The 18,880-nt window shown below is 40.7% G+C and overlaps 1 protein-coding gene across 7 annotated transcripts in view; it reads left to right on the forward strand.

Annotated features, from left to right (window-relative positions):
* The window catches only part of ELF1 (E74 like ETS transcription factor 1), a 96,311-nt gene that overhangs the window by 74,636 nt on the left and 2,795 nt on the right, over positions 1–18,880 (forward strand). For all 7 annotated transcript variants that reach the window (XM_075087703.1, XM_075087723.1, XM_075087749.1 and 4 more), the window contains 3 exons: positions 4,067–4,150; positions 7,276–7,468; positions 8,553–9,020. In XM_075087703.1, coding sequence (XP_074943804.1) covers positions 4,067–4,150; positions 7,276–7,468; positions 8,553–9,020 — 745 coding nt within the window. The remainder of the gene's footprint in view (positions 1–4,066; positions 4,151–7,275; positions 7,469–8,552; positions 9,021–18,880) is intronic.

Genomic DNA, 18,880 nt, shown 5'->3' on the forward strand with positions numbered 1-18,880 from the left:
CAGACCTTCTGCTCCTGTTTTCCCACCTGCTTCAGTGTGGACCCTGAAGCTGATGTCTACAGTGGAAGAGAGTCATGGAGTGCAGGCCGGTGTAGGGTCCTGTTGCAATGAATTAAAAAAAAATAGAAAAAGAAAATGAGAGTTATGTTTCTGGAGCTAATCCTAGGGCTGAACCAGTCCATTAGGACTTGGACAGGTTCCCCTGTGGAAGAAAAGCCTTCCAGATCAGGACTCCTGCTACTCAGCCGTACTCCTGCTGAACAAGAGTGCATTTTTGCTGCTATTGCAACTGTCATACTCCCAAATGTTTTGAGTTGTTATCTGTGAGAGAGATCGTCCTGTCCTATGGAAACATTGGGGAAGCCTCCTGAGCCCTGTGTGGGTCACAAGGTCTCATAGGGACGGGTGTGGGTCAGGAAGTCTCCGATTCCCGTAAGAAAGCTGAACTGAAACCGCTGGGGAGGAGAGCTTTACCAGAAGCTGCCCTGAGACTGCTGCTGAGGAAACTACCGTGCTGTGCACACTACTGCGAGATAACCAACCATAATAGGTTTTTAAACTGCTTTTTGGTTTTGTTCTTTTCTTCTTCTTTTTCATGTTGGCTGCTATGTGGGTCAAAACAAGGAGCTGCTGTCTGCCAGACTTCTAACCTCTTTGGCTTGATGCTTTCTTACCCTCTTTTTGTGTTGTGCTTCTGCTTACTCCCACTCCTTCCTCCTCCCTAGTTGCAGGTTAGAAAACCAGCTGCTTCACAGCAAATGTATGTGTTTGTTTTTGACAGTTACATTGGATAGAAAAAGTACTAGAAAAGATGCATCAGCTTAGTGTTACATTAACTAGTAGTTATTTGATGAAGCTGAGACTTCATGAGGTAGATGGTCTGGTCTGAGTGATGCTGAAGTGATGCTAGCTAACTGAGCCAGAATGGCACTGCCCGGTAGAGCTCCTCCAAGAAAATGTTCTCCAGAAGTGACGGAGTGACTTCACTTCCTTTCCTTGTGGTCCTTATTGCTGCACCAGGAGAGCTGTATCAACCCATCTGTTCAGCTCCAAGCCTGTGTTCAGCATGATGTTTGTACTCGTGAATGTCTGAGCACAGAGCTGCTGAAATACAGATCAGAAAGAGAGGAAAAATAAAGGGGTGTTGGAGAAAGAAACTTGGAAATTTGCTACACTAATACCTTCAGTCCTGTTTTTGCTATGGGAGGTATCTGGCAGTAGGTGGTCACATAAGTTACAATGCACATTAGATCTTAGATATATACTGTTTATTATATTTTTACATACATTATATTTTTTTAAACAAAACCCATTGAAAAGAATGCAAGAAAATATGTTGAACTCTTTCTGGTGTGTTATAAAATCTTGAATCAGGAGAAGTATCTCACTTTCTAAATATCACATTTATTTGTAGTATTAATTTCTAACCAGAAGTGGGTTTACAACCATGAAAATAGGAAAGTGGAAATACCAATTATAAATTCAATTAGCAATACAAAACTATGGTAGCCCTGCATACAGCTTAATTCTTGCACATTTTTCATCCTTGCTCCTTGTAAAGTTCTCTCCTCAAAAGAAATTTAGTGATGTACTCTAAAAGATAACAAATTCATGCTCTACTGAACCAAAGGAGGAAGCGTACTAATGCTTAATGTGCTTTCAGAAAATATCTTTTTTTAAACAAAGGAAACATATCTTGTGTCTCTGTTAATTGATTTTTTTGATGGTATCAGTGAGTGCCTGGAGATGATAGCTCACAGTGTAGTCTAAAACCATCATCTTAAGTATCTCTAGCTCTAAGTATCTCTTAAGTATCTCATCTTAAGTATCTCTGCTCTATACCTCTAATATATAGAGCAGTAACATCAATATCTTTCTGTAAATATGTTACACATTCTTCACTGATTTCTAATTTTGGATGGGTTTCTGGTAGAGGATTGTGCATACAGAATGTCTTGATGTAGTCTAGGCTGAGGTAAGAAAGCCTAGAATTGCTGTAGCAAGAGCATTCGTACTTAGTAGCCTAGGTTGTCCCTAAGCAAAGGTGCATAAATTATGCACGATTGGTACTTATCTTTCCTGAAGTTGACCAGCAGTAGTTCAGTTATGACGTAACTGAGCCTTCATCCACTTCCTTTTCTTTTAAGACCTGATCTCATTTGGACACAAGGTAATTAATGATATCAAAATAATACTCCCCACTCCTTAATGGTATACGTTTACACCTGTACAAGAGGGGAAATGAGATGAGCACCCAACAGTCTTCCCGTGGACACAACTTTACAGGGAGACAAGCGCTTAGCCAAAGTTACCCTGAGGGACTTCTTGTGCAGTAGAAGCTGATCTATACAAGGGTGATTTCATCTAGATATTTTAGGGAAAACAGACATTTCTGCAACCAAAAATGGTTAGTGGAACAAAGCTGCTAAAAATGTACTCCAGTAGGTCTTTATCCTTTCATATGATGATATATGAAAAGAAACCAATATTGTAGGATTTTCTCCCTCCCATCTTCATTCAAATCCAGGAAAATGTTAGTGGTCAAGACAATAGCTGAAGTTTGTGTCCCATCCTCAGTCATGAATCCTGTCTGAATGGAAGCAAGAAAATTAGAGGACTCCAGGCCTTACTAGAGTTTCCTCACTGTAGCTCTCTCAACTAGCTATCCCTCCTCCCCCATGCCCTGTCAAAAAAAGAGAAAGAAAAAGGTGCAAAGGTGGACTTAGCAAAACTGCTAATGTCAAAAGATGAGTACCTAAACCAATGTTTCTTGTGACTTCTTTATAGATACCTGGAAGACTAGAACAAAGCAGACAGCAGAGGCTGGCACTGAGCACTTTTTTTTCAGAGCTAGTGAAAAACCTTTGCTCCTACTCTGCAGGAGAGCTGTTTCCTTACTAAAACAGCCCCTGAAAAGAAAACCAGAAGCAGAATATCATAGGGTACAGGACTGCACAGGCCTATTGGTCTTGCCTCTGTAGAACATAAACTTTTTGGAAACAGAATTAATAGAGAAAATGAAAAATATTTTTCTGTAGTTCTTTAATTATGACAATAGGTTATTTGGATGAGAAGTAAATTTCTCTGGGTCCTCTGTCTGCTTGGTCTATTGTGCCTCTCAAAAGAGCAAAGGTAGTATGCGGATAATTTAGGTATTGTCAATGTCCTAAGGGGTCACTGCAAAACCCGATAAGAGAAATTTTTATTTCATAAGAAAGTTCTGAAAGTTTCTGATTAATTGCATTACCTGTAAAAGCTGACATTGCAGGGAATGAGACCTACTAACGGAATAGGTTCATGGCTTTATATTGAAAAATACTTCAGCATGACTTATATTTTTTACTCCACTTACGTTTAGTTGATTTCCCAACGTTTTAAAATCAGTACTCTTCATTCTGGTCATTGGTTGTAAATAATTTCTTCCTTTCAGTCTTCCTCACTAGATGGAGGGAGCGATTATGCTTATGACTTTAAAAACTGGGGGTTTTTTTGAGGGCCTGTTACTGTTCTGCTGGTCTTAAGCAAACAAGTGACTTTCCTTTACCTGTAGCCACTGTTGAGAAAGGTGTAAAAGAGAACAGGACTGAAAAATGTTTTCTTCACATGACAGTATAATTTGCTGCTTCAGTGGAGACTTCCAGCCTATTAAGCAAGCAGACAATCTCGTTTTATCCCTAAATTCCATTTTGGTGATGAGTGAACAAGATAGTGCTCTGCATTTTATCTAGCATTTCCTGTTTAAACTCTTGCCCACGGTTAATAGCCTATTGTTCTCATCTCTTCTGTTTTAAATAGTCTTTAGAGTACCTAAAAAGCCACAGAAATTTTCAGGGTACAGGGGCTTTGGAAAAGGGAGCATAACCTTTAGTAGAAGTACACTGAGAGCATAGGTGGTCTGATCCCGCTGTAGAAATTGAAAGAGTTTAGCATAGAACTGAGCTCCTAACTTAGTAAAAATTGAATCCTCTCTGAATTGGGGAAACAAATCTCTTCCCTTTTTATGTCCTTGCTCTTTTTCATTTCATTTTTTTAAGCTGCAGTTTGACTTACTGGTGGTTTATTTCAGGGAAGAAGCCAAAACCGTCTCGTCCTGAGTCCCCTACTACAACTCCAAACATATCTGTGAAAAAGAAAAACAAAGATGGAAAGGGTAAGCCAAAGAGTTGTCACTGAAGTTTTTAAAAGAACATTGCTTCTGAGTGACCTGTAAAAAGAAAACATTTGTGATGCAAAAAGAAAATGTTCACTGAGTTTCTTGTCATGTAAAACCAGGTCTTATGCTCAGGGGTAGTTAACGTCTCATCTTAAGGCAAGTAAAAAATTAGTGCCCAAGATTTCTTGGTGAAATACCCAGTTCCTAGGGAGAATAATGTATTTGTCATGTTAGTAGCAGGGTTCCTGGAAACTCTTCAAGCTCCCACTGAGGCTGCTGTGCTTTGAGTGAAGTCTTGGGGAGCGCTTTGCATTATATTAGGGTTTCTTGGGCTGTGGTTATTTTGACAGATGATCTTTGAAAACGTTTTCCATCTGTGTGTGTCTAATTCTGCTTGAGGAACTAATCGAGGCTGCCAGTTGGCAGCAGGAAGTACCAAGCCCTAAATTTTGAGGAAAGTTATAACGCAGCTTGAAGACTTGGGCAGAAAACTTGTGGTTTTGATACTTCTTTCATTCCTCCTGTGTTTAAAAGGAAGAAAGAAAGTAAATACCGCATAACTGATACAATAGATCATTTTCTCCAGACCGTTCAGTAGTGCCTGTCAGTTTTGTCAACAGCTTGGTTGCTTTGCTGTTGGGTCCGGCACCCACACCGATGCCCGGGCTGACGTTTGAATGGCAGCCTCATGCCCAGATCCCCACCGAGTTCTGCTGCACTCAGTGGGATCTGCAAACGAGCCTCCCCTGTGTCACCACAAGTGCCTGCACGCATGTCTAGGGACCGATGTGCTAGCACACTGGGCAGTGCAGAAGCCAGGACAGAAGCCCAGCCAAACCTGGAAGGTGGTGGCATAAGAATGTCGGTCTCACTTGAAATCAGAAAAATTGCTACACTGACACACAAGTACGTGGGTTTGTTTTGTTTTTTTTTTGTTTTGGTTTTTTTTCTTTTGAAGAGGGATTTTCTGCAGTAACAGGAAATAAAGACTTGTTTGCAAGCAATGAATATTTAACAGGTTAATGCCAGCAATTTTGAGTCTGCATTGTTGCTGCTTTTTTCTTTAATTAAAACCTGATATTCAAGTAAGAATGAAACAAAAGTATCAGAAGAACCTTCAAGTAGTGCTGAAATTAAATAATAGAAAATATTAAAGCAGCTAGCCACAGAATTAAAAGTCAGAGAAGTGTAGTGTTTCTGCCGATGATAGCAAGTATACAACATATTTCACATTTGTCCATTGTTACAAAATTGCTAATTCAGAAGGAATTAAAAAGGAGCATGTTGCCTGAAACCACTGCCTGTTACGAAAAAACAGCCACCACAGAAGCATTTGTTTAGTATTTTGAGGAACATAGAATTGAAGAAAAAAGGGATATTAATATAACAGGCCATGGCAGGGAAGCAGCTAGAAAATCATGACAGTTGTCTGTCTCTCAGTATCCACAATGTTTCCCTGAGGAGAACGTGTACGTTAAAATACCAGGCCCTCCATAGAATTACTTGATGCAATGGTTGGAGAAAACAGTTTTCTACGTATCTCTTGTTCTGCTGTGACTCAGAGGAGGTTAAAAATTCTGCCTGTGAGTAAAGCAGACGTGGTTTTCGCAGACAGTCCTCTTGACAGTCATTTTCAGTGGCTAAACAGTGACAAATTTTCAGACTGCCTTGATGCCGCTGAGCATTTTTAGTGTAGACTACAACAAAAGCACGCTGGATTAGGTGGTAAGTGGCTGGGAACGCTGTCACTTCTGGCTGACTTTGCGTCTTGCCTAAGCAGTCTTAACCTTTGCCTTCTGGGTATCTGAAGGCAAACAGGCTGACCTTTTCATGAAGCTGGGAGAGGTTTGTTGCAAATGCAGTGTTTTTTCACTAGGGATGCTCACTTTTCAAGTTTCCGCCTGCTGAAGGATCTGTTAACATTTTGTACTGCTGATGACTTTGCTGAATATTTGCAAAATGTAGATTATAATACAGTAATATGGGACTTGTAATTTGTAAGACAACTCCTCTTTTTGAAAAAAGTTTGGATTGGTGGTTATTAAAGTTGAAAAAACTGCTGGGTTTTTTGCTGGGTTGAAGCTAACAGAAGAGGTCCTGTCACCTCCTGATGCACTGGGCATCATTTCTTGTGAAACTTCAGAAATCTGCACACGCTGTCCTTGCTGTGTTTTTGCACGGCTACTTGTGGGAGGTGATACTTTCATACAAGAGGTTTTTTCTTCCTTTCTCAGACTAACAAGATATCACGAAGATGCTTATGTGCAGCTTCAAGTGTGCAAAAGAACATCAGACACCAAAAGCCTTAAAATAGTCAGGAAAAAGGGTCTCATTAGTTATATGAGTTTAGACTCCTTAAATGTGCTTTTGGAAAAAAAGGAACATGCAAATTTTGTAGTAGTTTTAAGTATTCATAATCTGTGATTTTAATACCATTTCTTTGTATGCGGGAAACACCGAACAGATGTGATGGATTTCTGTATATAAGTGTTTGAGCCTGCTTGTTTGTAAAATTAAATTTTAACATTGCCTAGCAGCGAGTGCAAGCACTCACTGGATTAAAAAAAATAAAAATCTTTTTCTGAACTTTATTCTTGAAGGCTTGCCTACCCCAGCATGTGCCACTGATTGCCCCATATAAAACTAATTGTTAAAAGTAAGGGTGTTTTTTTAAGCCTTCTAAAGGATTATAACACCTCAGTTCAGCAAAGTATTTAAGCAAGGGCTTAATTCCCAGCATTTGCAGAGGATGGATCTGAACATGTTCCTATTTGAGGTAAAGCGATAGGGATGGCTCCTGTAACTGGATTAGGCGGGAGGGAAGTGTACACATAGGTAACTAATGTTGTCTAACGGTGGTGGTTGGAACAAGGTGACTGTAGGTTGACTGGTACCTGACTGTACGTTACAGACAGTGGCTAGGGTGTTTGGGCACCCAGACTGTAACGACTAACAAGAATTCCCTCCCATGCCCTTCCATCACTATTTCCTAGTCTTGATTACAGTGTATTTGTAGAGATACCTGCTTCTTAATTTTTAAATTATTTACATTGTTAATAAAATATCGTCAGCTAATACTTTTTTCTTTGTTTTTTCTGTGTCCTGAAATACTTTTATTTTAGGAAATACAATTTATCTCTGGGAGTTCTTACTAGCACTGCTCCAGGACAAAGCTACGTGTCCTAAATATATCAAATGGACTCAAAGAGAGAAGGGCATTTTCAAACTGGTGGATTCCAAGGCTGTGTCCAGGTTGTGGGGAAAACACAAAAACAAACCTGACATGAATTATGAAACGATGGGTAGAGCTCTCAGGTATGTGCATTTTTAATAATAGACTGGTTTTGTTGCATTAGTGTTTGCATGCATTAAATGCCTCATCTAATTTGTGTAACAACAGAATAGGGGTAGTATTCTATCAATTTGGGAAATGAAGAAGTTATTTTGGCAAAACAAATAAGGTAACTAAAAGAAACCCTCGCTAATCTCAACCCCAGATCAGACACCTTCAGTCTCAGCTCAGACATTTTCAGTGCTGCTGCAAACACTGCATCTTCACAGTCAGCCACAAACAGTAAGAGACTGAAGGTTCAAAATGGGACAAACCTTCTACATAAAATTTGCATCTCTTTTATAAAAAAAATTTCCTGAATTCAGGTGTATTAATGAAATTATTTCTTCTTGTTGCAAATTATCCCGTTTCCAGTGGAAGATATGGTTTTACAACTCAGGTCTGGTCATGCTTCTCTGAAACTTGGTGTACACACAGCTTTAAAACATCTTATCACGTGCCTCTGCCTGTCAGGATGGGAGTTTTCTCATACATAAAAGACTGTGCAACAGCTTCATTCTTACCTGCTGGTTGATAATTGTCCAACTGAACAGCTATGCATTTCTTTTCATTTCCCTTCACCCCTCCCCTCAGTGTGCGTGATTTTAAACTGTCATACTGATTTGTGAATACCACAGAAGTAGTGCTCTCCTGTCGTATTCCCTTTGCTTTGTTGTAGCTAAAATGTCTGCCAGTGCTCACTGGTGAATAAGCATGAACTGAAAGAACTGTATGAGTCAAGAGGAGGATTACAAGTTTCATGCAACTTTTAAAGAGAATGAATTGGTAGCAGAGCTGCCAATTCACAGAGTTCTTCGTGTTCTCCTCAGAGTTATCTGAGGTTGAAATTAAGAGGTGATAAGAAATACCAGTTAAAGAAAGTCGTTTGAGGAAGAAATACACAATTAAATTGACCACTCCTTTATAGTGAAGAAACTAGGCACGTAAAATACTGCTTACTTGTTACTGCTGATCTTATTTTCTGGGGGTTTTGTAGCCTTTTATGTTTGGTGGATTGGTTTCTGGCAAAAAACGCTGTGTAACTTGATGTGCATATGCTTTAAACAGATACTATTACCAAAGAGGAATACTGGCCAAAGTGGAAGGTCAACGCCTAGTATATCAATTTAAAGAAATGCCAAAAGATCTCGTCTATATAGATGATGAAGATGCGAGCCCTAGCACTGAATCATCAGATTCAACTCTGCTCTCAACTCCTGTGGCCAACAGAAACCAGTCGAGCAGATCTAGAGCGTCTGCAAACGTGGGAACAAAGGGAGGATCAACCACAGCGCTGAAAACAGGAAACTCGAAGCCTGCTAAGCTGAAGGAGCACGTAGAAGTTGTACAGCAGCAGACACCTGGCTTGACTTCAGAAGTTTTGAGGACAATGCAATCTCCGCAGCCAGTACATCCTACTCAGCTTTTTCGGACAGTTCATGTAATGCAGCCATTGCAGTCCCTTGCAGAAGGGCATGCAGCTGTAACCAGTAATGTTCCGGATGAAACATTAAACCCCTCAGTTCAGAATATAAGGTAAGAAAATGTACAGAAAATATATGTATGAATAATAATAAATTCACCAGATGATGGCTAGATAGACTAGATTCTTTTTTGTGCTTCAGAAAAATGCTTGTCTCCCAATTTGGTTGAAGTAAAATGGTGTGTTTGTGGCTGATCCTAGGAACTGGGAGTTATACTGCAACATGTACACTCATAAATGCTCTGCCTTTGGCGGAGGGAAGCACATTTTCCCTGTGGTATTAGGCCTGATGCAAATCCTTTAGAGGGAAAAACTACCCAACTTTTCTTTAAAACTGGTATCATCAGTTCTGTCCTGCAGCAGAGCAGTATTTTCATGGCTCTGCTTTTTCATTGACTGTTTGGTGTCTTTGCTTTCGAATTATACATGGTTTGTCTGGATGATCCCCCCTCAAAAAGATTTTCCTTCTTGCTTAATTTTTCTCTAGCATTTTGCTGCTGTTACAAGACCATGTTCTTCTGATTTAAGAAAACAATTAACAGAATAATCTCATGGGAGCTGTGTATCTGCAGACTGTTTTGGGACACAGTCATGCTTCCACACTTGATTTGTAAGTCAGCTGGCTAACACTACAGTGTTTAAGCATCAGGACTCCTTTGCACCTACCCCTTAGTAGGGGCATCCTAATTGAAGAGGCTTTAAAAACAATCATTTAAGTCTGGTTTTACCTGAGGCATCCCCTGATGGAGCTTGTTCATCTCCACTGACTACAAAACACCTAAACCAAATAAATGTTCCTGTTATCTGGGCCTTTCACAGGAATGTCAGGTTCTGGACCATAAAGCTGCTTCAGGAAAGCTTCAGGGTATAATTCAGAAGCTGCATGTTCTTAACAAATTATGAACATCCCTCTTTTTTTTTTTGAGATTTGCTGTGTTAACATCACAGTTACAATGGTTATAATTTTGTGCTGCAATATGGCAATAATGCTATTTCCTGCTCACTTCCTCTATTCTTTCCTTTGAAAATTACATGCAGAGAGGCAGCAATAGATTTGGAGTGGTACTGACTATCTGGGGTTAACTGGGCAATCTTGTCAGAGAGAATTAAGTAATGACAGCATTGGGACTGAGTAATTTCTTCGTTCCCAAAGAATAAGTTTTGCTCTCTCATCTCTGCTACTAGTGGGGTGCTGTAAAAGCTAGTCAGTTATTAAAACACCACATACGTAAAAGGAAAATTCAGAATAGCAGTAACAGCTAGGTTTTTCAGAAGAACTGAAAGAAGAACTGAAACTGTTTAGATCAGCCTTCAGTGACCGACATAATAGTATCAATAAGAAAAGCTTTAGGAGATAACCAGGTAGTTGAGGAAGCTGATGATTTATATATAGGAAATTACAAACCGAGACTGGAAGCTTCAATCAAGAAAAGAAAGTTATGTTATAATATATCTTCTTTCCTTGGGGTAAAAACCTCCCAAACTTTATAATTATCCCTGGATTACTAGTATGAATCCTGGTTCTTTTTTGTGGTTTTTTTTATTTTTTTTAATTTCCTTAAAAATTATGAAATGTTTTCATTCATGCTACAATATGAAAAATTCACACTGAAAAGAGAAATTCACTGGTTACTAGAGGCTGCAAGGGAATAAATACATTGGGCCATGAAAGCAAGAATATTTTTCATGGTTACTGGTAGATACTGTAAAACAAATTGTAAAGAGTTACCATTTTAAGTAGGCAGTGTCTGTTTTCATTTGTCTTTTAATTCTAAAATGCATGATTTGAAATCAAATTGTGTTTTGCTTGTTCTTGTAGCCAACTAGAATAAGTTCCAAGATGCACATAGGGGATGGAGGGGTTATATTTGACCAGAAGTTTAGGTGAAAGATAGTTACCAAGAATTTTACAAAAAAACCCCCAGTTTTGGAATTCATGTAGAAAATTAATAAAAATCTACATCAAGCTTAGGAATGAAGCTACTCTGCACAGTGCAGTCCTATGATTTCAGGGTTGATGAAGGATTTAATTACTTGTAAAAATTGACTAGGGCCATATAGTGAAAGGAAACAAGTACAGACATAACTGAAGCTATACAGTAACGTTTAAGTCGGTAGAATAATGCTATTAAATGTTAACAGGGGAAAAGTTCAGCAATTTGCAGAGTTACATAGCTCTAGGCTAGACCTACACTAGATTATATATCAAAACCAGTATCAATAGTATAGACGGTATAAAAAAATGCTAATGACAAACAGAAGTATCTCTAAGACTTAATAAGGCAGGCAGGCAGGAAATCCAGCCTAACATTTAGAAAGCTGCTTAGTGACATTATGACATCCAATTATTGCATTATGGTATTTCACAATTGGGCCTTAAGCAATAAGCTAAGGGGAAAAAAGTAGTAGAGATGATACATGCGTGAAGTTAGAATGAAGTAAAAGCCTTGAAGCCTTAGGGTTCTGTATTGCGTCTGTTCTAATCTATTGTTTGTAACTTAAAACATTATTTCATGAAGTCTTCAATTGCACTTCCCTTAGCCAAGATGACAAAGGGTCTCAGTGAAGGTGAAAAAAAAAGCAAAACCCATCAGATCTTTTCAGTACAGTATGCAATTACTGAATGGTGTAGAAGTATTGCTAATTAAAAAAGAATGTACTAAGGTGCCTGAGCAGTTAGTGTGAAAATAAAAACCACAGGCTATATTTTTTGGTGTGCTTTTAATCAGGATGGGCCAAGCTGCAAACCAAGGTGCTGATGTGTCCTGTGCAGTAGTCGCTGCCCTTTGCAGGCTCCAAAAATACAATTTATGACAGATGCATTTCTGCTCAGTCTCAAAATGCAAACTTCAGGTAGTCTGGAGAGATAGAATGGCACATTGAACATTTTTTGGTGCATATGTTTTAGGTCTTGTTTTAAAATAATAGTAATGCTAAAATAAAGGTACTGGATTTTGGGTTGGTTTGTTCAATCAGCTCTAAATCTCTAGCAGTTGAACATGCTTGTGTACACATTCTGAATTGCTGCAATGGGGCTTCCGTAAGGGTTGAAATGAATGGTCTACGTGATTTGAAAACGTACAGCACGTTCAACTGCCGTTGTAGAACAAGAGCTGACAAACCTGATGTGTGCATACTCTCTGTAGGGTTGTGGTTGGAGTCTACTTTATGGTAATTTTATAAGGAAGCATGAGGACAAATAGGAACCTTGGTTGCCAGTTGGTGTTCAGAGGTTGGGGCATGTAGATAGTCAAGATCATTTGGGTGAAAGGGCTGTCATGGTTTGGGAATGGTCCTCAGAAGGTTTTCTGATGAGTACTGGTTAGTGGTTAGGCTCTGCCTGGAAGCGTGAGCATCTTGGGGCCCTTTAATGTGTCTTACGCAATGTAGCTTCTAAAGTTTTATTCATACAAATGTTCTTTCCTCTTCTTCATGGAAATAAATGGTCTTCCCTCTGCAGGAATTTGCTTCTGTTGTGTTGTGAGAAGAAAAAATACAGACACAATATTGAGGATTTTTGAGGTCAAACCAATTGGCTTTTTAACACTTCCCCATATCCTTCAGAGAAGAAGTCTGAACACGCATCTTCTCTGCTGATGGACTTGGTAAAAGAATCATATTTGAAGAATATTGTGAAGGACTCATGTCACCATCCCTCCCCTGTGCTAGGCAGCATTGCCTGGTAAAGCCTACTCCCAGAGCATCTCTGGGAGAGCTTGGCAGCCATTCCCCAGGACCCCTCTGTGTTTCTCAAAGAATTGAGCATGCCAGTGAAAATCAGGGGTTGGTTCTTCACAGGAGACAGGCAGTGGCTTAATTTATAGCTGCACAAAGCTTGTGCAGAGTTTTGTGTGCTTTGAGGGTAGGCTTTTGATGGGCTTTTTATACAAGTTTAGGTACTGCTGTATGCAGGGGAGACAAGGAGAAGTGTTGCTTGCCAGGGGTAGATGCCTCTTCTTCAGCGCCAGTGCTTAAAGAGAAAGGCTGTGGTGTGGTGCTAACCCAAGCTTGGGAAACGGGGCAGGGGCAGGTCATGCAAACTGGGTTTTGCTGACCAGGGAAGACATCTAGTATCCCCAGTGGGAATATTTGGAATTGCAAACTCGCTGGTGTTCTGTAGGTCTCACCGCTCTGGCACAGTTACTGCAGTCTCCAGTCATCTAACTGGGAGCTGAATTTGGCACCACATGTTTCCAGTGAGAAGGCAATGCTCATCCAGAGAGGCATTTTTATTTTTTAATTTCTAACTTTTTCCGATAAGACAGCTTTTTTTAAGGAAGTAAAATAGGTCTCTTTGGATTCAGTGCTTGTAAAATTGTTGTGTTTAAACCAGAATAACTGACACAGGTTAACCAGAATATCTGGTTTATTGGGGTAATTTTGTTTTAGCTTGGAATTCAGAGGCACTGAAGTAGGCCTGGGATTCAGCTCCATGTTCATTGGGTCATTCTGAGCGTAAAGGGCATCCTTGCTATTGCTCCAGAGAGTGTACCTCTCCTGTAAGGCTACGGATTACCTTGTCATGGGTCGCCTGGGACTTTGTCCAGGGCTCCAAGGTGCCTGCGTTTGGGCAACTAAATTACTCCCTTAAATGGCTAGGGCTGCAGATAGATGCATTTTCATTTACCTTTAATCTAGAGTAGTAGTGATTTAAGATGGAGTGTCTTCTGGGTGGAGTGAAAAGAGGTTCTCATGTTACTAACAGTTCAGAGAAGATCATATTGTGAATAAAATTACAGGTCTCTATTTGTTATTGACTGTATGGGACATAGCTGAACCTTCTAGCTGGCAGCTCTGTATACCAAGAAACTTGCAATTAGGTGACTGCTGACAAATCCTGTGCAATGCTTTAGCACACTTCAGGTTTTGAACACAATGTTTCTATCAAAATTCAGTTCATTGTCTCTTTTCTGTATTTTCAAGTTGTCATTGTGATAGTTTGGACAGGGCATGTTAGAAGACCAGTATCCTGACCCTGTTCTGTAGCTGGGGGAAAAGCTAATACAGACCACAGCGGACCAGTGGGATATGCTTTGCCTGTTCACTTCTGAACAGGTGAACTGCTACGTGATGAGTGAGTCGCAGCTTTCACCTTGACCTTTTTGCAACCTTTGGGGTAGAGAACATTGCAGTAATTCATCCTGAGGGTGACACAAGCGTGTACCACAGTGGCAAGATCCTCATTCAAGAGGAGAAAGAAGTAGCTGAAGGTGAATCATGTTTTTTCTGGGCATGACCATTCTGTGTAAGAACAGCGATGAAGCCAACAATATGCCAACACAGTGGATTGTCCTGATAAGCAGAGGAAATTACCTTTGAAAGTCATGTCTACCCCAAGCAAACACACATGCTTTCTGCTGTTGTTCCATAATTTGTTCCTGTGTCTAGGCTATGATGTATCAGTTGTCTGACTGCAGCTATGCTGATGCTGGAAAATAGACAGATTTGTCTAGCATGACTTTATCAACTCTGAAAATGTGATTACAGCTGCTATTTCAGATGAAGCGTCTTCATCTTGTGCCATGGATAGACGTTAGCTTGCGTAAGTTGTGCCGTGAATGTCACTGTTATGTTCTGTAATCATACTTTATACCCTATCTATATTGGTGTTGCTCAAGCTAGCATAACTGCACAGACACAGGGAGGCAGTCTAGCACTGTCCTACTGAGATTTTCAGTTGACCATCTGCTTTCAGTCCTTTTCCCCTGAATAAGAATGAGAGTCAAATCTGCACAATGTCAACTAATGTTGTAGCCCATCACTCCTCTGCCATTCCTATAGATATGATGAATAAAATCCGTCACAGGTGTCAGTCTTGGTAAAGAGCTCACTAGGGCTCCCTGGGACTTGATGGGGAACATGAGCGAAGGAATATGATGCCAGCTGAGGACTTCTAGATAATCGGAAACAACTCCTGGCTAATATTTGGAAGGCCTTACTTTTATTGGCCAGCATCGGTGCTCGCGGTTTGCTTCTGTTTGCAGTTAGACAGTAGTCTTCCATCAGTGCAACAAGTTGGGTCTTTGTGCTCCAAAGGCAGGCCCGCAGCAGAAGCTCTCCAGCACACCGACTAGCAGGTACTGTTGGATCTGGCTCACCACTGCTGTAGCCTTCCCCAAAGGAAGGGAAGCAGGTTTGTTGCAAAGAGATGATCTCTGTCATGTCTGAAGTGGAGGCTTGACTGCATTTCAGGTTGCAGGATGGTGAGGAAAATGCCCTTCCTGAGGGAGGTGTTGGTCGGATGTGATCTCACTGGGCTTTCCAAGAGACTCTCACTTAGCCTACAACAGGGTGTGTTTCTCGGAACACATTTACAATAGGGACAACTTCTCTCACAGCAAAGACTTTGGTTATAATGAAACATTTTGATTTGATTTTCCTGCAGCTGAGAAGACATATTTTTAAGCACATTTCTGGTATAATTTCTGGGGTAGGTAGGAAGAAGGCTGTTTACGGCAGAAAGGACTTCAAAGTCATCTAGACAGATTAATTTCGTTTCTGTGCAACAAGAAGCTATCCACAGGAGTTCCCTTTACATGTCTCTGGTGGTGTCGAAAGAGGTGGTGTTTCTGCAGGTCTCTGTTAGTAGCCAAGTTTCTGAGTTTTGATTCAGGTGAGTGTGCAGTTTTGAAAAATTCTGGAAAGACAACTGTGTGGGTCAGTAAAAAGAACACCAGACTTGAGAGTTGAGGCCTCTGTCTCTGTCCTGATGACATAAGAAATTATCTTGTCCAGGCAAAGAGCTAGACAAGAACAGGCAAGTTCTGCCCTCCATTCGGAGGAGGCTGTGTGCAGACTGAGCATGACAACATCAAGTGCCTTTCTGCCTCTCATGGACATCTCCCCCCTAGACTGCTTAGCAGCTCCTGCCTGTGTAGCTTGTGCTGTAGAAGGGCTGGTGGTTAAGAGTCAATACACTGGGGTGAAGTATTGACAGAATTGTTGATGGCTGTGAGGATCAGGTACACAAGCACAGCTGTGGAGCAATTTGCAGCAACGGTAGAAGCTCCTGAGTTGCATTTGGCTGATGCTTCCTGTAGTCACTCAAAAGAGATTGCCTCTCCGCTCGGACATCTGAAGTGGTTCTAACAAGCACATCCCACCCCTTCACCTCCCTCACTCTTCCTAGCTTGACTGAAAGAGTTGTTTGCAACCAGTTAGTTGAACAAATGGGAAAAGTCCCTGGAAATTTGCGCATTTCTCTCAAGGCCATTGTTTCCCCTAGGCTGAACAATGTGCACGTTGGAGAGGGAATTCTCCTCTGTTACCTCTCTCTATGTATTTCTTAATATTGCCTTGTTTCATTTTCTTACTGCGCTGTGAAAGACTTTGTTTACCTTGACTTGTAGCTTCAGTTTTTGGTTTTTTTTGTATCTTCTCTCTTTCTCCATTTCATAAATTTCATATAAATTACCGTGAATAAACTTGGTTTTCCTGCCTGTCACTTACTGTTTGCTTTATCACTAGCTACCTCTTGATGAGCTAATATGGTATTGCATAATTCTAGGTTGTTAACAGTACCAGATGGACCAAGAAATAGATTATAATTTTCTGCCAAGCTAAAATGACTTTGGAATTTTTGTCATTCTTTTCTCAGTTGTAACCAGATTGTTTTATGGCAGCATTTCCTTTTCATCACTATTGCTCAATGCTCTTGAGTTTTTTGTAACCTCAGCAGGAACTTTTAAAGTAATCACCCAATAAATTTGTACCTTAGAGTAGGAAGGGCGCTAGCAAATTGACAGCGACATTCAGAAGCAGAGCAAAATACACAGGGCAAAGCACCTAAAATAATGTAGCCCAGTGTTAACAGATCACCTTAAGTAGCGTGTCCTTTTTTTGTGTGTGTGTAAAGCAGACAAAACGAACAACCAGACCTGTAGTTTTTTCAGTGATGTTCAAGGCAAATAGTTTGAGCAGATAGATTTTTAGTTCGTAAACAGGCGCAGTTGTCTGTAGTCCTACCAATTAAGGCAAATGCCTTGCTTGGCCACCATTAGCGTAAATAACCACATGTATTTATGGTGCTGTGTGCTTCTTAATCCTGTGCTTGTACAGACATCTGCTGCATGCTTTCCCTCTCTCTCTGTGTATATACATATATGTGTCTATACGTGTTTATGTATGTGTGCATCATGCATATGTATCTTGACTGATGGGAAGAGCATCTGGAGTAAACTGTCACAGTATAACGTATGAGACTTGCTTTCAGTAGAAATAAAATGGCTTAACATCAGTATGCAAAGACTAATTATAGTGTGCCGAGACCTCTCAGAGCTGTTGCTCCTAGTGCTTTGCAGAGCACCTTCTTGTCATGGTTTAGTTGGGATAGAGTTAATTTTTCTTCACTGTAGCTGGTATAGTGCTGTGTTTTGGACTTATTTGATTAGATCCAGTTCACACTTTTTGAGGTTGTCCTTTTAGCCATGTGGCAGCTAGAAGCTTTTATTTTTACTATTTTGTTTTAAAACAAAACAGCTAAAGAACAAGAAAGTAACTTCAAAGGAATACTTGGATGGCATACCAGCACCAGCGGCTTCAGGTGCTGCTTTCAAAACTGCAACTTCTGAGTTGATCATAGTCCTTCAGGCTCCAGTAAGTTCCTTCATGGATTAAAGAGCTTGGTATCTACTCTGATACTTTTAGTGCTTTTCTGATGGCAAGTGTCAGTTGTCTTTCCTTCGCAGCCGTTCCACTTTCATTGCTGGTCTCTGTAGACTTCCCTGGGCTGAGCTGTATCTATGTGACATTTTGGTTTTACTGCATGTTTGTTTAACTCTAGGTAGTTTACTTTTTTTATTACTATTTTTCAAAAAAGTTAATGGATACCCTTATGCCATTACTGCTTCTGACACTGACATTTGTGATTCTTCTATCAAGGACACGGGAATTTCTGGGGCGGGGGAGGAGTTAGCCCTGATAACCCTTGGCAGACTTGGTGTGAGCCATGGTGCTGTCATTCTGAGCCTTGCACTTCAAGCTCGGTTGTTGGTATTTGCTGTGCAGCACCAAGTTCTCCAGAAAATGGAAAGAAAGAAGCAATCACTCTTACTGGTGTTTCATCTCCAGCCAGACCCCGTTTCCATGAGCTTCCTCCTTGGGCTGTCTCCAGTTTTGTGAAACAGCAGCTCAAGATTGACTCCAGTGTCAGTTAACATCTAATTTTGTGTCCTGATTATTATGGCCTCTGTGGTGAGACCTGCGTGGCAGCCTCATGGGCAAGGATTTGGATTTGGTTTGCTATATTCCTGTGTACTGCAACATTCTTCCTTGTGAGGAAGAGAAAGCTACAGATGCAGATTTTGTTCCTTGTGTTACCAAGCCATGCAGGAGGTGGGGAAGGCTTGCCTGCGGCAGGGACTGGCAGCTGGAGAATGCTCAGGGAGTGCTGATGTGCTCTGAGCCTGATACCAGCTGGGTTACTGGAGCTGCTTTTGCCGGAGCAACCTTTGGAGCTCCACTAGAGGCCTTTCCCAGAGGACTGAGCTGAGAGGGATGCGAGAAATCCTCTACAAATATTCCTTCACTTGTATCTGCTGCTGCACTAAGGGCAGAATGCAGCGCTCTGTGTGGTTGGACTACTGCCAGCAGCAGCATCTGCATCCACATTGCTCCATAGCTTCACCAACACATAAGTCCTGCTTTGGTAAGCTTTTTGTTGTGATAGCCAGAGCATGTTTTTCAACTGAAGTTTTGAATACGCTGCGTCTGATCTGACTGGTATGGCTAAATGCTGGCAAGTAGGATTTCACAGAGCTGTAAAAAATAGGTACTACGTGGGTAGAGGGACTACAGAAAGGAGGACATGCCACAGTAGATGTATAGTAGGCAACTCTTACAGCATACCTGAGGACCAGTCTTTGGAAGGAAGAGAGTGCAGTATCGTCCGTGGACTTGAAAGTAATAATGTTGA

This window comes from Phalacrocorax aristotelis, chromosome 1 (genome assembly GCF_949628215.1).
Source record: "Phalacrocorax aristotelis chromosome 1, bGulAri2.1, whole genome shotgun sequence".
Classification (NCBI taxonomy): domain Eukaryota; kingdom Metazoa; phylum Chordata; class Aves; order Suliformes; family Phalacrocoracidae; genus Phalacrocorax; species Phalacrocorax aristotelis.